At 44.8% G+C, this 14,971-nt stretch overlaps 1 protein-coding gene across 1 annotated transcript in view; it reads left to right on the plus strand.

Annotated features, from left to right (window-relative positions):
• syne1a (spectrin repeat containing, nuclear envelope 1a) overlaps window positions 1–14,971 on the plus strand; it is a 232,178-nt gene that overhangs the window by 145,624 nt on the left and 71,583 nt on the right. Inside the window, exons 69-82 of the mRNA XM_034287789.1 lie at window positions 2,542–2,868; window positions 3,150–3,302; window positions 3,510–3,677; window positions 4,022–4,198; window positions 6,703–6,843; window positions 7,761–7,886; window positions 8,245–8,421; window positions 8,650–8,915; window positions 9,032–9,188; window positions 9,309–9,707; window positions 9,947–11,575; window positions 12,047–12,399; window positions 12,480–12,624; window positions 12,781–12,999. Of these exons, the coding sequence (XP_034143680.1) occupies window positions 2,542–2,868; window positions 3,150–3,302; window positions 3,510–3,677; window positions 4,022–4,198; window positions 6,703–6,843; window positions 7,761–7,886; window positions 8,245–8,421; window positions 8,650–8,915; window positions 9,032–9,188; window positions 9,309–9,707; window positions 9,947–11,575; window positions 12,047–12,399; window positions 12,480–12,624; window positions 12,781–12,999 (4,437 nt within the window). The remainder of the gene's footprint in view (window positions 1–2,541; window positions 2,869–3,149; window positions 3,303–3,509; window positions 3,678–4,021; window positions 4,199–6,702; window positions 6,844–7,760; window positions 7,887–8,244; window positions 8,422–8,649; window positions 8,916–9,031; window positions 9,189–9,308; window positions 9,708–9,946; window positions 11,576–12,046; window positions 12,400–12,479; window positions 12,625–12,780; window positions 13,000–14,971) is intronic.

The raw sequence follows: 14,971 nt of genomic DNA on the forward strand, positions 1-14,971 counted from the left end.
TTGTTTGTATTTTTGGTCAATTACATGAAGTGTGCCTATACTTAATAACACAGACAGGACTTATTATCCCAGCTGTTATCATCAGTCTTGTGGTACAAAATCACATTAAAACTTATTTTAAGTCCACTATCCTAGCCGTACATTTGGGATGCAAATATTTGCAGATACTTACACTCTGACTAGATCTCCTGTGTTGCACAGAAATTGATCTACACCCATAATTAAAGTCTGTTTATCCATGCCTAGACTGCATAACATATCAAAATATATGGAATAGTTCCAGTTGAGTGTAAGGACAAGAGAGGGCTTGTTTGTGTATCGATTGTGTCTTTACGAGGACAAAGTGGGAGCAGCAATAGAAGAAGTTCTGTAGCAGAGTAAAGCCCCCCCCCACTGTGAAACAGAGGATGAAGAAGCACCAATGTCAGAATCCTGCTGGCACAGACACAGTAATTGATGCAATGCCCTTCCCGCTCCGTATCACACACACACACATGCTTAAAGGGATAGTTCGATTTTTTTGACAATGAAGATCTTTACTTCAACCTAGGATGTGAAAAGCAGTGTGAGATGGCCTGCTAGTTAAGATTGCACGCTAGTAGCTCCTCAGCTGCTCACGTCCCCTCGCTCTGAGACCCTGGAATAGATTTTCGTGGGTGACTGTTGAGGGTCTCTTGTCTGAGGCTATGAGGTTGGGATTATACATTTTAGCCGTTCCCCTGGACGTAAAGTAACAGCACTGCTCGTAGTTATTATACCCAATCCACCCACACCACTAACTACACACACAGACGCATGCTATACTTTTTCCTCACACACAAACACACACACACACAGCTCAGCTCAGCTGGTGCAGGCTTTGCAGTAATCCATGCCTGGGATCGATCTTCCTCTGTGTAGGGACTGAGGACACACTGTCACCACATGTGTTCTGGTGGCATTGTGGTCCACAGACCAATACCAGGACATCGTTCACATACACACATGGAAACTAAATGGGTGGCAGATTAAAAAGATAATGAGCGCGGCCCGATCGATCCCTTTCTGCTGGAATGAGTGATTGAAAACACCCAGGCATTGTGTGCTCATGTGTCATTTTCATTCAAAGCACTTTGCAGCAGAAAGTAACACTTAAGCAACAGGAAATGGGAGTCGTTACATCGATTACTTGTTTTTCTAGGTCGTTAGGCCAAATCAGGGCCAAATCAAGTCTGACATTTAAAAGTGGACATGACAGACTTTGGAAGCCTTTTGAAGCTTTGAATATAGTACACAGCTCCTGAAAAAACAGGATGATCGAGATTAAGATACAGCACTCAAATATAAGAAAGACACTGACACAGTTGATCCCGTTAAACAGAATTTATATTTAGTATATCTTTTGTGCCATGTATGCATGCTTACATGTGTTTCTATAACAAAAGGCCAGTTTTACTGTTATTTCAAATATTTGTAGTATCTACTGGGGTCATAACATACTGAAAGGAATTGATAAATGATCCATTTCGTGATTATTGTAAAACAATTCTCCATGTTAGCTTGGAACAAATCACAGCAGCAAAATACTTTGGGGGGAATGTACTGCATCATTTAGCAGCTGTTTTAGTTGGGACCGTGTTCATTGTATGTGTTTTTAATGTGCATTGGGCATTATTCAGTCTTGACTACGAGCACAATATCCAATGTGTATGCACAGTCCTGTATAGAGCTTGCAGCGGTCAGTGTAGAGTTCAGTGACAGACAGATCTGGATAGTTTATTATTGCCTGCATCAGCGGGAGTCCAGCTCTGTTATATATCTATTCTGCCATGATGAAAGCTTGATGATATAGAGCGAAGCCTGTTGTGTGAGTACGTGGACGTACTCCCCCCCCCCCACACACACACACACACACACACAACACCCCTGCTGCCTCTGTCTCTTCTAAGGACCTGGTAATTGGGCCCTCCTTTCATATAGCTCACAGTGGACGAACCGTGCGCTGACCGCACGGTCTCGTCTGGGATTTGTCTGAACTTCACCGTGCAGGTGCCGGCTTACCTGCCGGGTTCAAAGACTTCCAGGAAAAGTGGGAAACAACTGCGAGCACTGTCTGTGAATTCTCTCGGCTGGCAGGGACAACAGAGTTGTCGGAGGAACAAAGGAACGCGTGTCTGTGGGTGGAAGGATGCTAGAAGCACAAATACAAGAATGTTTTGGAATGATATTTGTGGAGATGTATGTGTGCAGGAAAGCCAATGATGTTTGTGGAGATGTATGTGTGCAGGAAAGCCAATGGTGTTTGTGGAGATGTATGTATGTAGGAAAGCCAAATTATCTTTGCAACTATCTTTTTAATTAATTGATCATTTTTCTGTATTGTTTTTTTTTAAGTTACCATGTGTTTATTAGTGCATGTACACACGTGCCAACTCAAGCACTTATGTATCTTTTTGTATAGATTACATCTGTGTTTCCTTTCAGCTGGGAGATACGGTACTGTGAACGTATCACTCATGACTTCTCTGTGTGACCTTTCTGTGAACTCTCTCTGCTCTCCAGACTCTCCAGGCTGAGCTCCAGCAAGGCCATGGCCTGCTCAAGGCTCTGAGGGAGCGGGCGGAGTGGGCCGCAAGTTTCCTGGAAGAGGTTGGAGCTGAGTGGCTGGGAGGGGAGGTGGAGGCCCGGCTATCCCAGCTTGAGGAGCTGGCCGGCAGTCTGCGTCGGGAGCACAGCACCCTGGAGAGGGCTGTGTGTTTGGCCAAGGAGTTCCAGGACCGGTACAAGGCCCAGGCCCAGTGGGTGGTGGAGACTAAGGCCATGCTTGGTGGCCCCCTGGAGCCCAAAGCTGAACTGTACCAGAAGAGAGCTCAGCTGGCCAAGTACAAGGTGCAGCATCTCATTCTCCCTCAGCTACTTGATTCTCTAGATTAGACCGGCATTGACGTTCTCTGGCTTTCAGTTCAATATACAGGCACTGTTTTTCGTTTGACTGACTTTGCTACAAAATTAAGGAAAAATAATCCAGCGGCAACACATGTGAATGTGAATTATTTGATTTTGTTATGACTCGCCATTTCTTTGTAGGGGCTGATATGTTTTCGATGAGGGTAAGTCGAGTGGTCATTCTAAACTCTGAACGCTCCCCTCACCCCTCCCTCCACCCTCAGGCCCTGTTGCAGACGGTCCAGTCTCGTGACTCCGCAGTGAGGTCGGTGGTGGAGAGGGGAGAATCTCTGCTCGTCTCAGTCCAGTACCCCTCCATCAGAGACAACATGAAGAGGCTAGAGACGGACTACGCTGAGCTCCGCAGCGCTGCCATGGTGAGGACCCGCTGATACGCCACCCAGTCCCTCCGTTGGTCTCCTCATTACACCGCTGCTTTAATACTGTTGCTGGTATTCAGATATGACTGTCATGACTTGATACCGGTGGTCGTGTTGCTGCAGTATGGACGGTGGTACCGTTGTCCTCATACGTCTAGGACTGCTACTGACCTGTGTGGGTCTGTGTCAATGTCTGGGGCTTAGGCCAACGTGCAGCGCCTGGAGGGCCAGGTGAAGGAGCAGGAAGCGTACCACGCGGAGCTACAGGAAGTGGAAAGGTGGCTGCTGCAGATGTCCAGCAGGATGGTGACCCCTGACCCCGCGGCGGGCGGAGGCCTGGAGGCAGCCACTCAGCAGCTGGCCAGCCACAAGGTGACCAGTTAGACAGCTGTGTTATTAATTACCACAATCAATTATTTGTTTGTTTTAATATCTATTATAAAAAAAAAAATGTAAGGCAATGCTAACCTGAACCTGTTCATTTAGACATGCCTTATTTATATCCTATTGGAACAGATGTCATGTGCAAACTATACATCTGTTAGTGTGACAGGCAAATGTCTGTCTGCTTTAAATAACTTAAGTGAATCCAACCAATCCAGCTCTTTGGCTCTGAATGAACTCTGTGTATTCTATTGGATGTTTACCTTGTCCATCAACCAAACCCCACAACCCTGACTAACCCAGAAATTGCTTGTCTCCTTCCTGTGCTCCAGGCCATCATGGAGGAGATTGCAGGCTTCGAGGATCGCCTGGCTGGGCTGAAGGAGAGGGGAGATGACCTGGTGGAGGGCTGCAGTGAGCACGTGCAGAGCAGGCTGAGGCAGCAGGTCCAGGCCCAGCAACAAGGCACCCGAGACAGCTACTCAGCCATCTGCAGCACGGCACAGAGGGTGAGAGAGGAGGGAGGGAGGGAGGAATTCTGAGTCTCTTTCCAACATCGAAATAGGACGTTTCATGGACGGAAATAGGACGTTTCATGGACGGAAATAGGACGTTTCATGGACGGAAATAGGACGTTTAATGGACGGAAATAGGACGTTTCATGGACGGAAATAGGACGTTTCATGGACGGAAATAGGACGTTTCATGGACGGAAATAGGTCGTTTCATGGACGGAAATAGGACGTTTCATGGACGGAAATAGGTCGTTTCATGGACAGAAATAGGACATTTCATGGACGGAAATAGGACGTTTCATGGACGGAAATAGGACGTTTCATGGACGGAAATAGGACGTTTCATGGACGGAAATATGACGTTTCATGGACGGAAATAGGACGTTTCATGGACGGAAATAGATGCTAATATATTTTCTCTGCTCTGTTTTAAAGCAATATACTAGAGATACTCAACTCTTACCCTACGAGGTCCGGAGCCTCCTAGTTTTCTGTTCTACCTCATCATTAATTGCACTCACCTGGTATCCCTGGTCTAAATTAAGTCTCTTGTCAGAGGGTTAAAATGAAAAAAGGGGAACGGGCTTTGAGGTCCAGAGTTGAGTTTGAGGTCATTATACTGTATGTTTTATTTTGTCTCACATTTTAATAATGGATTATTGTACATGAAAAGTAAAAAAATAGAAATACAAATTAAAGAATATGCAAAAACAAGAAGTTCAGGGATGTTCTTGGGAGGCAGGGTAGTTTGTTCATAGTTTGCGCAGTCAGCGTCAGGAGGCAGGCTAGGCAATTTAGTGACGCCATCTCTAAAATAACTCTTCTCAGCTGTAGGTGTAATCAGTTATAAATTAAGGGCAGTTAACATGGTGTGATGGTATTTGAGCTTAATGATCTCAAAGTAGTTATTCCTTCCCATAGAATGCCATCCCATCACCTAATGTATAGATTCCACGTGCGGTAAGCCATGGCAGTTGCATGTAAAAGACATTGTGTTTCATTCCAGAAGTAGTCCACCTTGAAGCTAACCCAAAAGCGTATTCCAACACATTTCCCTTTGTGTGAATGACTACATAGTTAGCAAGCTAGCGAGCAGCGCTTGATGAAAGTATTTAGTCAAAACCAACAAATGTAATATTCATGCCATGCCCATATAAAAATAATTTGCCAACAACACAGAATTGTTTAACAAAACCTTTCTTTAAAAAAAGGCAAGCGATGAAGTATCTACAAATATACAGGTGCTCCTAGTCTGAACTGCTATTCCAGTACTATTTAAATGATAAAATCCTATTTTGCACACAGACAGATTAAACAGTCTCTCTCTGTCAACACAGCACTAACCCGGCACCCACTTAATCCTGACCAATTCAAACACCTAAACCCTCCTCCAAATATGGCCATCATCTGCCAGCCCAAGGTTCCTTGCCAAATAAGGCAAGCCAAAGTAAACCACCCATGCCAGCACAGACCACATGTACCAGCCAAGCCACTCTCTCTAGCTTACCTTATTACTCTGTCCTTGCTCTCCCTGTCAACTTGATTTTATCGCTCTTGGCCATGAAAATCAAAACTGGCAACCCTCATTATCCGCTCTGTCGTCTTGGCAAGCACTATACCTCTACCCTACACCGTCAACAGTTCATCTCCCATCATCACAGCCCTATTCAGCCAACCTGGCAACCCGTGTGATCCAGCCACACATTTTTGACACGGCTTTGCCAAGTCTACAGCTGCCGATCCAACCTTGCCATTTCTGGCAAGCCACATTTGCCAGCTTTTGTACCCCTGCTGCAAACCCTGTCAGGCACTGGGCCAACACGCGTCTATCACTGATCGCCCCCCTCAGGGCTATCATATTAACTATGTCAATCAAGGCCTGCTGCTCTTTTGTCCCCTGTAGGGAAGGGACGACTTTACATTCAACACCTGTCAAAAACACTACGCTATTTAGCTATTTACCAGCCAGGCTACGATTGTTTATGAAAGAGACTTCGGAAGAGAAGGGATTTTTTGATTCATGGAAATGTTATTTGTTTCACAGCTTGTTATGTCCATCCATTATAATCGTTTTCAGGTTCCGGGGCAGGGCATTACAATGTAGCATAGGCAGGGGTGTAGCACAAAATTTGGGACCCTCTACACAGTCTCTGAAGGACCCTTCCCTCTTTATTCATGATTCAAAGGGCCCAATATACATAGCACCCCTTTTCCCCCCAGTCCAACACCACTGAGCAGAGGCGACTAGCTATGAATCAGTTTCCTTTAGATTGATTTACATTGCTTTAACTGTTAATTAACCCCAGAATATAATTTTTTTGTTTCTGGCCAAAGGAATGACATTCCAAGGAGAAAAAACAACACACCTAACCACATAAATAGTGTAAAAATAGATACTTTAAAATCACTATATATATGAGATTAAACAAACCAGCAAAGTAAGAAATTGTTTACCCAATGTTTCATCCATCTCTCCCACTTCTCTCTCTCTCCTCCAGGTGTATCAGAGTCTGGACCGTGAGTTGCAGAGGCATGTCAGCCTGCAGGATGCTCTTCAGCAGTGTCAGACCTGGCTGGTGTCAGTGTCAGAGGAACCAGATGCACATCTGCCTCTTAGCCTGGAGGAGGCGCTACAGCAGGTTATAGACCAACACAACATATACAGCAGTGCTACACAATCCTGGTCCTGAGGACCCCAATGGGTGCTAATTTTGCCCTAGCATTTTTCAAACCTGACTGAAATTAAAGACTTGATGATGGGTTGAATATGTCAATCAAGTGTGTAAGTGGTAGGGCAACATTTGAATCAGGTGTGTTAGCGTGTGAAGGTCACAGGGAGACAAAGTGAGTAACAGTTCAATAAATTACAACTGACTTATTGAGATGCAGGACTATGGATTACACCACCAAGTCAAGGACTGGCAGGGTGGTCATTTTGACCATGTTATAATTGGCAGCATGGGTGAAGGATGCTTTGTTGCAGAACACCAAACAATTCTGAGGTTTGAAGGTGAGTGATATGGGGTATTGAATGGATGTGAGAAAAGGCCATTTACCAAGGTGTTTGTGGGTGACAACATACTCCCACTCAGGGCGAGGATGTTGGGGTCAGAGAAGAGTTGGTGGAGGTCAGAGAAGATATGTTATATGTTATTAAATCTATGTTGAAGTGGGGGCAAGTATTCAGGTAGGTGCTAGATACAGGTGGAAGTGCAGAGAGGAGTCCCTTATATCTTATGCATTGGACATATATATTTCTATATTATAGATCATAATCATTAGAAATCAAGTTGTTTCAAATCTGAATGCTGAAAGCTGTGGAATATGAAGCTGTATACTATGGATATTACAACAGAACGTTTTCCCAGTTCTAATTGTGTTAGTATCCGGTTTATAAAAACACTAAGACGTCTTTGGGGTTGTTTTATGTCCAATAACAAACCTTTGTCCTATTCAGCACGCCATTATGTGTTATTTCTTAATTGATCCATCTATATCATTTGACTCCTGAAGTGTTGTGGCATAGGTGTTTATTGGTCTACTATTATATGTCCAGGTGAAACACGAGCGGACTCTCCAGGAGCAGGCCAGTACCTACCTCCAGCTAGTGTGTTCCAGCTGCGACCTGTCGGAGCAGAGGGTGAGGGAGACGGCCCAAGACATCCAGCAGGTGAAGCTACAGGTGAGTCTCAAACTCAGTACAGTTCAGTTACCACAAACGGCGTATCAGAATGTATGAACTGAAAACGGATCAATGTGGCACTACGTTATCAATGGATTAGCCAACAATGACAAACTGTACAACTGAGTAACACTGATTACAGTTTAGTTTCCTTTTATACGATATACAGTATATTTGTTGGCTTTATTGACAGAAGAGCAACCGTGTGAAAGTTAATGTCAAGCTTCTGACCCATGTTGCATTATGTGCTTCAAGAGCAGCAGTGTAGATCCCTGGACCACCCTGGGGTACTGAATATTGTGTTTAAGTAGTATTACACATTGCACACCCTGACCATACCATAACTCCCTGCGTCTAGATCGAGGAGAAGATGCTTGTTTGCGTGGAGGTGGCAGAGAGCTGGAGAGATGTTCAGGAGCAGCGGGCCGATCTGGAGGCCCAGCTCAGAGAAACAGAACAGCAGCTTCAGAATCTCTCCAGGAGATCCGCTGAACTGGAGCCCAAGATTGCCCAGAACCAACTGGATCAGGCTCAGGTCAGTACTGACTGTAGTAGTTAGTTGGATATCTCTATGCTGAACTGGTGAACAAGCGAGTTGGTTTGATGGGTGGGTGAGGAGGCGGTGCGCCGCAATGTAGGTGTCTCGGAAAGTGCGTCTGCCAAAGGAGTTAATTGTAAATGGATGGATGGCTGGGTCGATGGATGGATGGGAGCACTGGCACTACAAAACAAATACCATAATATATTCCACCATTTCTACCAGGAGTTCCTCCAGCAGCTCAGGGTGAAACAGGCCGACGTTAACCAGCTGAGTGAGGCTGTGGTTGGGCTGACAGAGGGCCAGGCATCCCCTGCCCTAGAAGTGATGGGAGTTCTGCGGAGGGCCTGGGAGGAGTTGGGGAGGAGGGCTGAGGAGCTGGAGGGGCAGAGGGGGGAGGACATGCAGAGGAGCGGGGAGTACCACGAGTGTGTGGCGGCCGTGGAGGAGCTCTTCCACCAGGTGTCCAGGGAGTGGGACTATCTGGCCAGGTACAATGCTTCTCAACTCAAAAATAAACACACAGTAAAAGTGTGGACTCGAACATGAATTCCTTGTTTCCCTTTTTGTGTGTCTGTGTGTCTTCCTGTCCACCTGTCTGTCTCAGGGCAGACACAGAGAGCACCAGTGAGCACCTCGAGGCTCTCAGGAAGCTGTGTTCTGACTTGAGGGACCAGAGAGGAACTCTTGAGGAGCTAAGGGAACAGAGACAGGCCATTTTGCCACGCCTCAGTCTGCTAGACAAGGAGCTGGTCAAACAACAGGTGCCATAAAAACCTGTATCTACTTTATTATCCTGTACATTTATGTGATTAAGATTGAAGCACCACCAAAGATAGGTCTATTTGTGAGTTTCTACTAAAAACTATTTTTTCTCTGTCCAGGTGGGCCACTTGGAACAACGCTGGTTCCAGCTGGAGAGCCTTATCCAGGAGAAGATCCAAGAGTCCTCCACAACTCTGGAGGAACTGGGCCGGGTGGAAGCCCAGCTAAGGGAAGCCCGCGAGTGGGTGGAGGAGCAGCGCCCTGCCTTAACATCAGCCCTGAAGACCAGCCCTCCTCCAGACCTGGCACAGAGCTTCCTGTTCGACCACCTGAGTGTGTGTGTGGAGCTGGAGGCTCGGGGACAGCTGCTGGGCCTGGCAGTAAGCGAGGCCCAGTCTTTGGCCTCCAAGTTGGGCCTCAGTGAGAGGAGACGCCTTCAGGAACTGGTGCTCCAGGCCCAGGGAGAGGTGGAGGCTCTGGGGGCCAGGGTGAGCCAGCGGAGAAAGTACCTCAGCAAGGTTGGTAGCCATTTTGGTTTTCATGTCTATTACAACATTGAATTTCATTTATATCCTCTCCACGATTCAAGGCATTGCTGCTTTTTCTGTTTTTCTTTTTTAAGACACTCAACTGAAATAAATACATTTATATAGTATGTACTGTATATATGCACTTTAAATTTGTATGTAAGACAACACCATAAATAGATATATAATGTGCTTTGAACTAATGAAAATTATATACATTATTATTCTAGGCCTTTACAGAGCGGAGCCAGTTTCTCCAGGCTGTTGGGAGAGCTCTTTCCTGGGTCCAGCAGCAGGAGAGGAAGGTTTTAGTGGACGACCATGTTGCGCTCCTACCTGCTGACCTAGCCAAGCAGGTTGTGACCAGTCGAGGGGTTCTTAGCGGCCTGCGGGCCTACCAAGGGGAGCTTGCCTATCTGTGGGCCCAGGGACGTGACCTGGAGAGGGATGCCACAGACCAGGAACGAGAGGAGACTCTGGCCAGGCTCAAGGAGCTCCAGAAGGTATTTGAGACAGCTTTCCAGAGAACCACTCAGCGCCTGCATGACCTGGAAAAAGCCCTGACATCCAGGAAGTACTTCAAGGTTGACCTCGATAGGACGTGTCATTGGCTGAGAAGGGCGGACGCCATTACATTCCCTGAGATCGACTTCACCTGCGACGATAAGGACGATTCAGAACTGGAAGGTCAAATGGTTAAGTTTCAGAATGTTCTAGAGCAGGCGTCAGAGTACGAGAACCTACTGCTCATCGTCCAGAGGGTGGGACAGGAGATTCTCCCAACGTTAAATGAGGTAGACCACTGCCACCTGGATGAAAAGCTCAACGCCCTCCCTCAACAATACAACAGCATCCTAGCATTAGCCAAAGAGAAGAGGGACAGGATCCAGCAGGCTATCCTAGAGAGAAAAGACTACCGGTGCTTCTTCAGTGTCACTTTGAGTGCATTGGAGGAGATTCAGGAGCAGTTAGACGTCTTAACGAAACAGCCAATCAGCCTTCAGGAACAAGAAGTCGCTTGTCTCCGTGACAATCATACAGACCTATCTATAAGCCTGGCCCAGCTGAGCCCAGCTGTTAGAGAGCTGAGAGGAAAGAATGAGGGGTTTCTCAGCAGAGGTCAGAAATCCCATGCTGAGGAGACCAAAGAGCTGGTTAACCTCCATATCTCTCTGAAGACGAACATTGACCAAAGATTAAAACATTTAGACAACTTAGTGAAAATCTTGGCTGAGCAGAAAGCAACATCAGCTAAACTAGACTCTGAGTTGAAGTCAACAAAAGAGCAATTAAACAGACTGAAGTTGGACTCTGAGACTAATAGTGCAGAGACACTGAGGAGTCTTCACACACTGTTGGAAGATCTGGAAATGGTGAGTTTTCACCTAGAGAGACTCAAACAACAGGCGGAACAGACCGAAGACCTCATATCGAATTTAGATCCTTCCTCCATCAAGTCCAACAGAGAAGTTGTGACCTTGCATCAAAAAGAGCTTCAGTCTCTAAGGTCAAATGTTAAAGAATGCATTTCAGAATGTGAAAACCATCTCATGAAGGATAAAGACTTTGAGAAAGGGTTTGGACAAACATTAGATTGGCTAAAGATTCTTATTAACAAGCTTGGGGAACCATCGGCCCTTTCATGGGTGAAAGTTGAGAGGGTAGAGGAGGAGGTCAGGAGACTGAAGGTGGTAGTGGAGGAGGTGCAGTCCAGACTAAGGGTTGCAGATGCCATTGGCAACAGGGAAAAGCAGAGATTTAGCAGTCGGAATGAGACCCTCCCTGACCATGTTGATGCTCAACTACAGGAACTGGCAAAACTAAGAGCTGATGTCCAACAAACACTTTGCACCAAAAAGGTAAATTGTCTGTAGATCTATAAAGGTACTAGAGGATGTGAGATATGTGTACACATTGGATCTAAAGATGGTGTTAAATACATATATTTAAATGTTCAATAGCTCGTCTTAACATGTGCCTAGTCCATTATTGATGGTCTGAAACAAACGCCCCCGCCGTTTCATATTAACAGGCTTTGGCTGAAAGGACATTCATAAGAGACCAGTTAAATTCATAATTGCCATAATCTTTTCTAAGTAGCCTCATGCTGATTTAATCTCTCCCTTTAGTGAATTATTTATCCAGAATAGATATACCCCTGACAACTTGACCATCTAACCTTGTAAATCTCTCATCAGTGTTAATTGAGTGGTTGCCACTTGTCTTTTCTTGAACTTTGTAATAATTTAAAAAAATACTTAACTTTTCAATTGGTTTGAGAAGATTTCTAATGAAAGGTCCAACACATTCTATTATTTTGTGTTCTTTAGCTGAGTCTGGATCAGACCCTGTCACTAATCCAGAAGTACCACTCCACCCAGCAGTCAGCCCAACAGTGGCTGGACAAAGCCGGGTCTTTCCTTCATAGAAGCACCCTGGGAGTAGACCTAGAGAACCTGACAGAGAGTCTTGGGGAGATGGAGGAGATTTTAGCCCAGGAACAAGGCTTTGTGGCTGGTTTAGAAGAGCTGGAGACCCTGGGTGCCCAGCTGGATCTGATGGGTCTGGGAGTGAAAAAGGACACGGGAGAAAGTGAAAGAAAGAATGAAGTTGTGGAAGTTATGCAAAAGAAGAGTTTAGAGGTCAAAGAGCAACTGAGGGGTCAACAGGATATTTTACTGAGGTAAGGCATCGCTGTGCGTCAGTGTTTGTGTGTTTTTGTGTGACAGAATGTAACTCTTCTCCTATTAATGTTGTCTGTAGCTCTGTTGCTAAGTGGCACACCTTTCAGAAGGAGAGAGAGGAGCTGATTGGACAGATGGATGAAACCGGAAGTAGGATGTCTGCATTCCCCTCGGCTAAGGCCGCCAATAGCCAGGAGGCTGAGGACAAATTCCAGAGTTACAAGGCAAGCTATGACTGGTTATAGCTGTTTTTGAATGGCTATGACTAATTCTGACTTTTTACTTACACTGAAATGTGGTTGTGAATTAGTACATTTGTGAAAGTTTGTGAAGATTTCTGATATGTTCACCTTAAACGTCTGTCACTCTCCTCTCTCCAGTCTCTTGTTATTCAGATAGAAGGGTGTGAAGCCATCCTGATTGCATTAAGAGAGAAGGCCACAGAATTGGAGATGGTTGGATCAGAGTGCAGTAAAGCTGTTGTTGGTCACTCTGTGTCATCTCTATGGCAGCGCTGGACACGGCTGCGCAGTGTGGCACAAGCCCAGGGGAGAGCGCTGGAGGACAATGCTCGAGACTGGAGGAGCTTCAGTGAAAAGGTACGAGAATTGTCAACGCCTGAATACTGTACTTGGTCCTGCGCTGTTAGTAGAAAATGTATGATAATACTGTACTATGATCGCTCTCAAGGCCATATCTATCACTCCGGAAATACTCAGGTCATAAGTCGCATGTCGCAAGTTGAATGCATGATACCTTAACAAAACATTAGGATGTAAGATATTTGTACACACTGATATTCTATGCTCTGTTTATTACTTATGGACTATATACACATATACAGTATACACTGATCAGCCATAACATTAAGACCACTGAGAGATGAGGTGAATAACACTGATAATCTCATTATCATACCTGTCAGTTGGTGGGATATATTAGGCAGCAAGTGAACATTCTGTCCTCAATGTTGACGTGTTAGAAGCAGGAAAAATGGGCAAGGGTAAGGATCCGAGCAACTTTTGTGCCAAATTGTGATGGCTGGACGACTGGGTCAGAGCATCTCCAAAACTGAAGCCCTTGTGGGGTGTTCCCGGTCTGCAGTGGTCAGTACCTATCAAAAGTGGTCCAAGGAAGGAAAAGCGGTGAACCAGCGACAGGTTCATTGGCGGCAAAGGCTCATTGATGCATGTGGGGAGCGAAGGCTGGCTCATGTTGTCCGATCTAACAGACGAGCTACTGTGGCTCAAATTGCTGAAAATGTTAATGCTGGTACTGATAGAAAGGTGTCAGAACACACAGTGCATCACAGTTTGTTGCGTATGGGACTGCCTAGCTGCAGACCAGTCAGGGTGCCCATGTTGACCATGCCTCGATGGGTCAGGGCTGTTTTGGCAGCAAAAGTGGGGCCTACACAATATTAGGCAGGTGGTTATAATGTTATGGTTGATCGGTGTGTGTATATATAATTAATATATATTTAAATCTTCAGTAGCTCATCTTAACATGCGCCTAGTCCATTATTCATGGTCTGAAAGAATATCCCCCCCTGCCATTTTATATTAACTGGCTTTTGCTGAAATGATTTCACTTCTGGAAATACTGAGGTAATAATACACTGGCTGCAAGTTGAATACCTGATCTCATGACAAGACATTATCTATAATGCTGTGAACCCTGATTCAAATTTGAAATTTAACCCAGAAGAAAAACTATTTTTGCACTTTGTTCACTTAAATTAATGCAAAAAAACTCCAAGATAAACATTGGAATGTTCATCAGAATAGACAGATATTTTACTTTTAGGATTGAGTGTTATGATACCACTGGTATCCATATAAATGCAGTTACTAAGGTAATGGAAAATTAACTATTGCAGGGGGCAGGAAGGAGTCGTCTTTTCTACACCACAATGCACATTTGCACATGACATCATAGCTGCCTGCTGACAGAAATTACCTTGTAATTTATGTGTCTGACTGGAGTACTCCCTTCACAAAAGCTTAATTACTGAGACAATCTCACTTTTATTAACTAAAAACTTTGCAATGGCTAAATTCAAAAGATTGATAACATGACCAATGTTAATAACGTTATTGCAGCTAGATCAATGGTTACATATTTAATAAGATATGGAAATATATTTTTGTGCCTTTTGCATTTAAAAAAAGTGTACTAAATGTTAAACTTACAGCCATGTTTATTCCACAGCAAAAATTATACACATACTGGAGTTTTCAATTTTAGCCCAAATTTCTGTTCTAATTATGATCATCAATGAAAAGGAGGAATGAGCGAGCACTCGGTGACCCATATGTGTTGGTGTTGCACCATTAATAAATAGACATTTTTCATTTTAAATAGCGTAATACAATGCTTAATACATAACTAGAAATCATGGATAACATGTTCTTTTTACAACTGTTATTACAGTATAGTACAACATGAAAATGTGTAAATATTATGGAGCATATGTTTTCCCGACAGTTTCGTTGTCACTTAGATGTCCGTTTTTCCATAGCTGAAGTTGTTGGTGTTGGCCCTGACTGAATTACCCACAGGTACAGGCAA

This window comes from Esox lucius, chromosome 18 (genome assembly GCF_011004845.1).
Source record: "Esox lucius isolate fEsoLuc1 chromosome 18, fEsoLuc1.pri, whole genome shotgun sequence".
In the NCBI taxonomy this organism is placed as follows: Eukaryota; Metazoa; Chordata; class Actinopteri; order Esociformes; family Esocidae; genus Esox; species Esox lucius.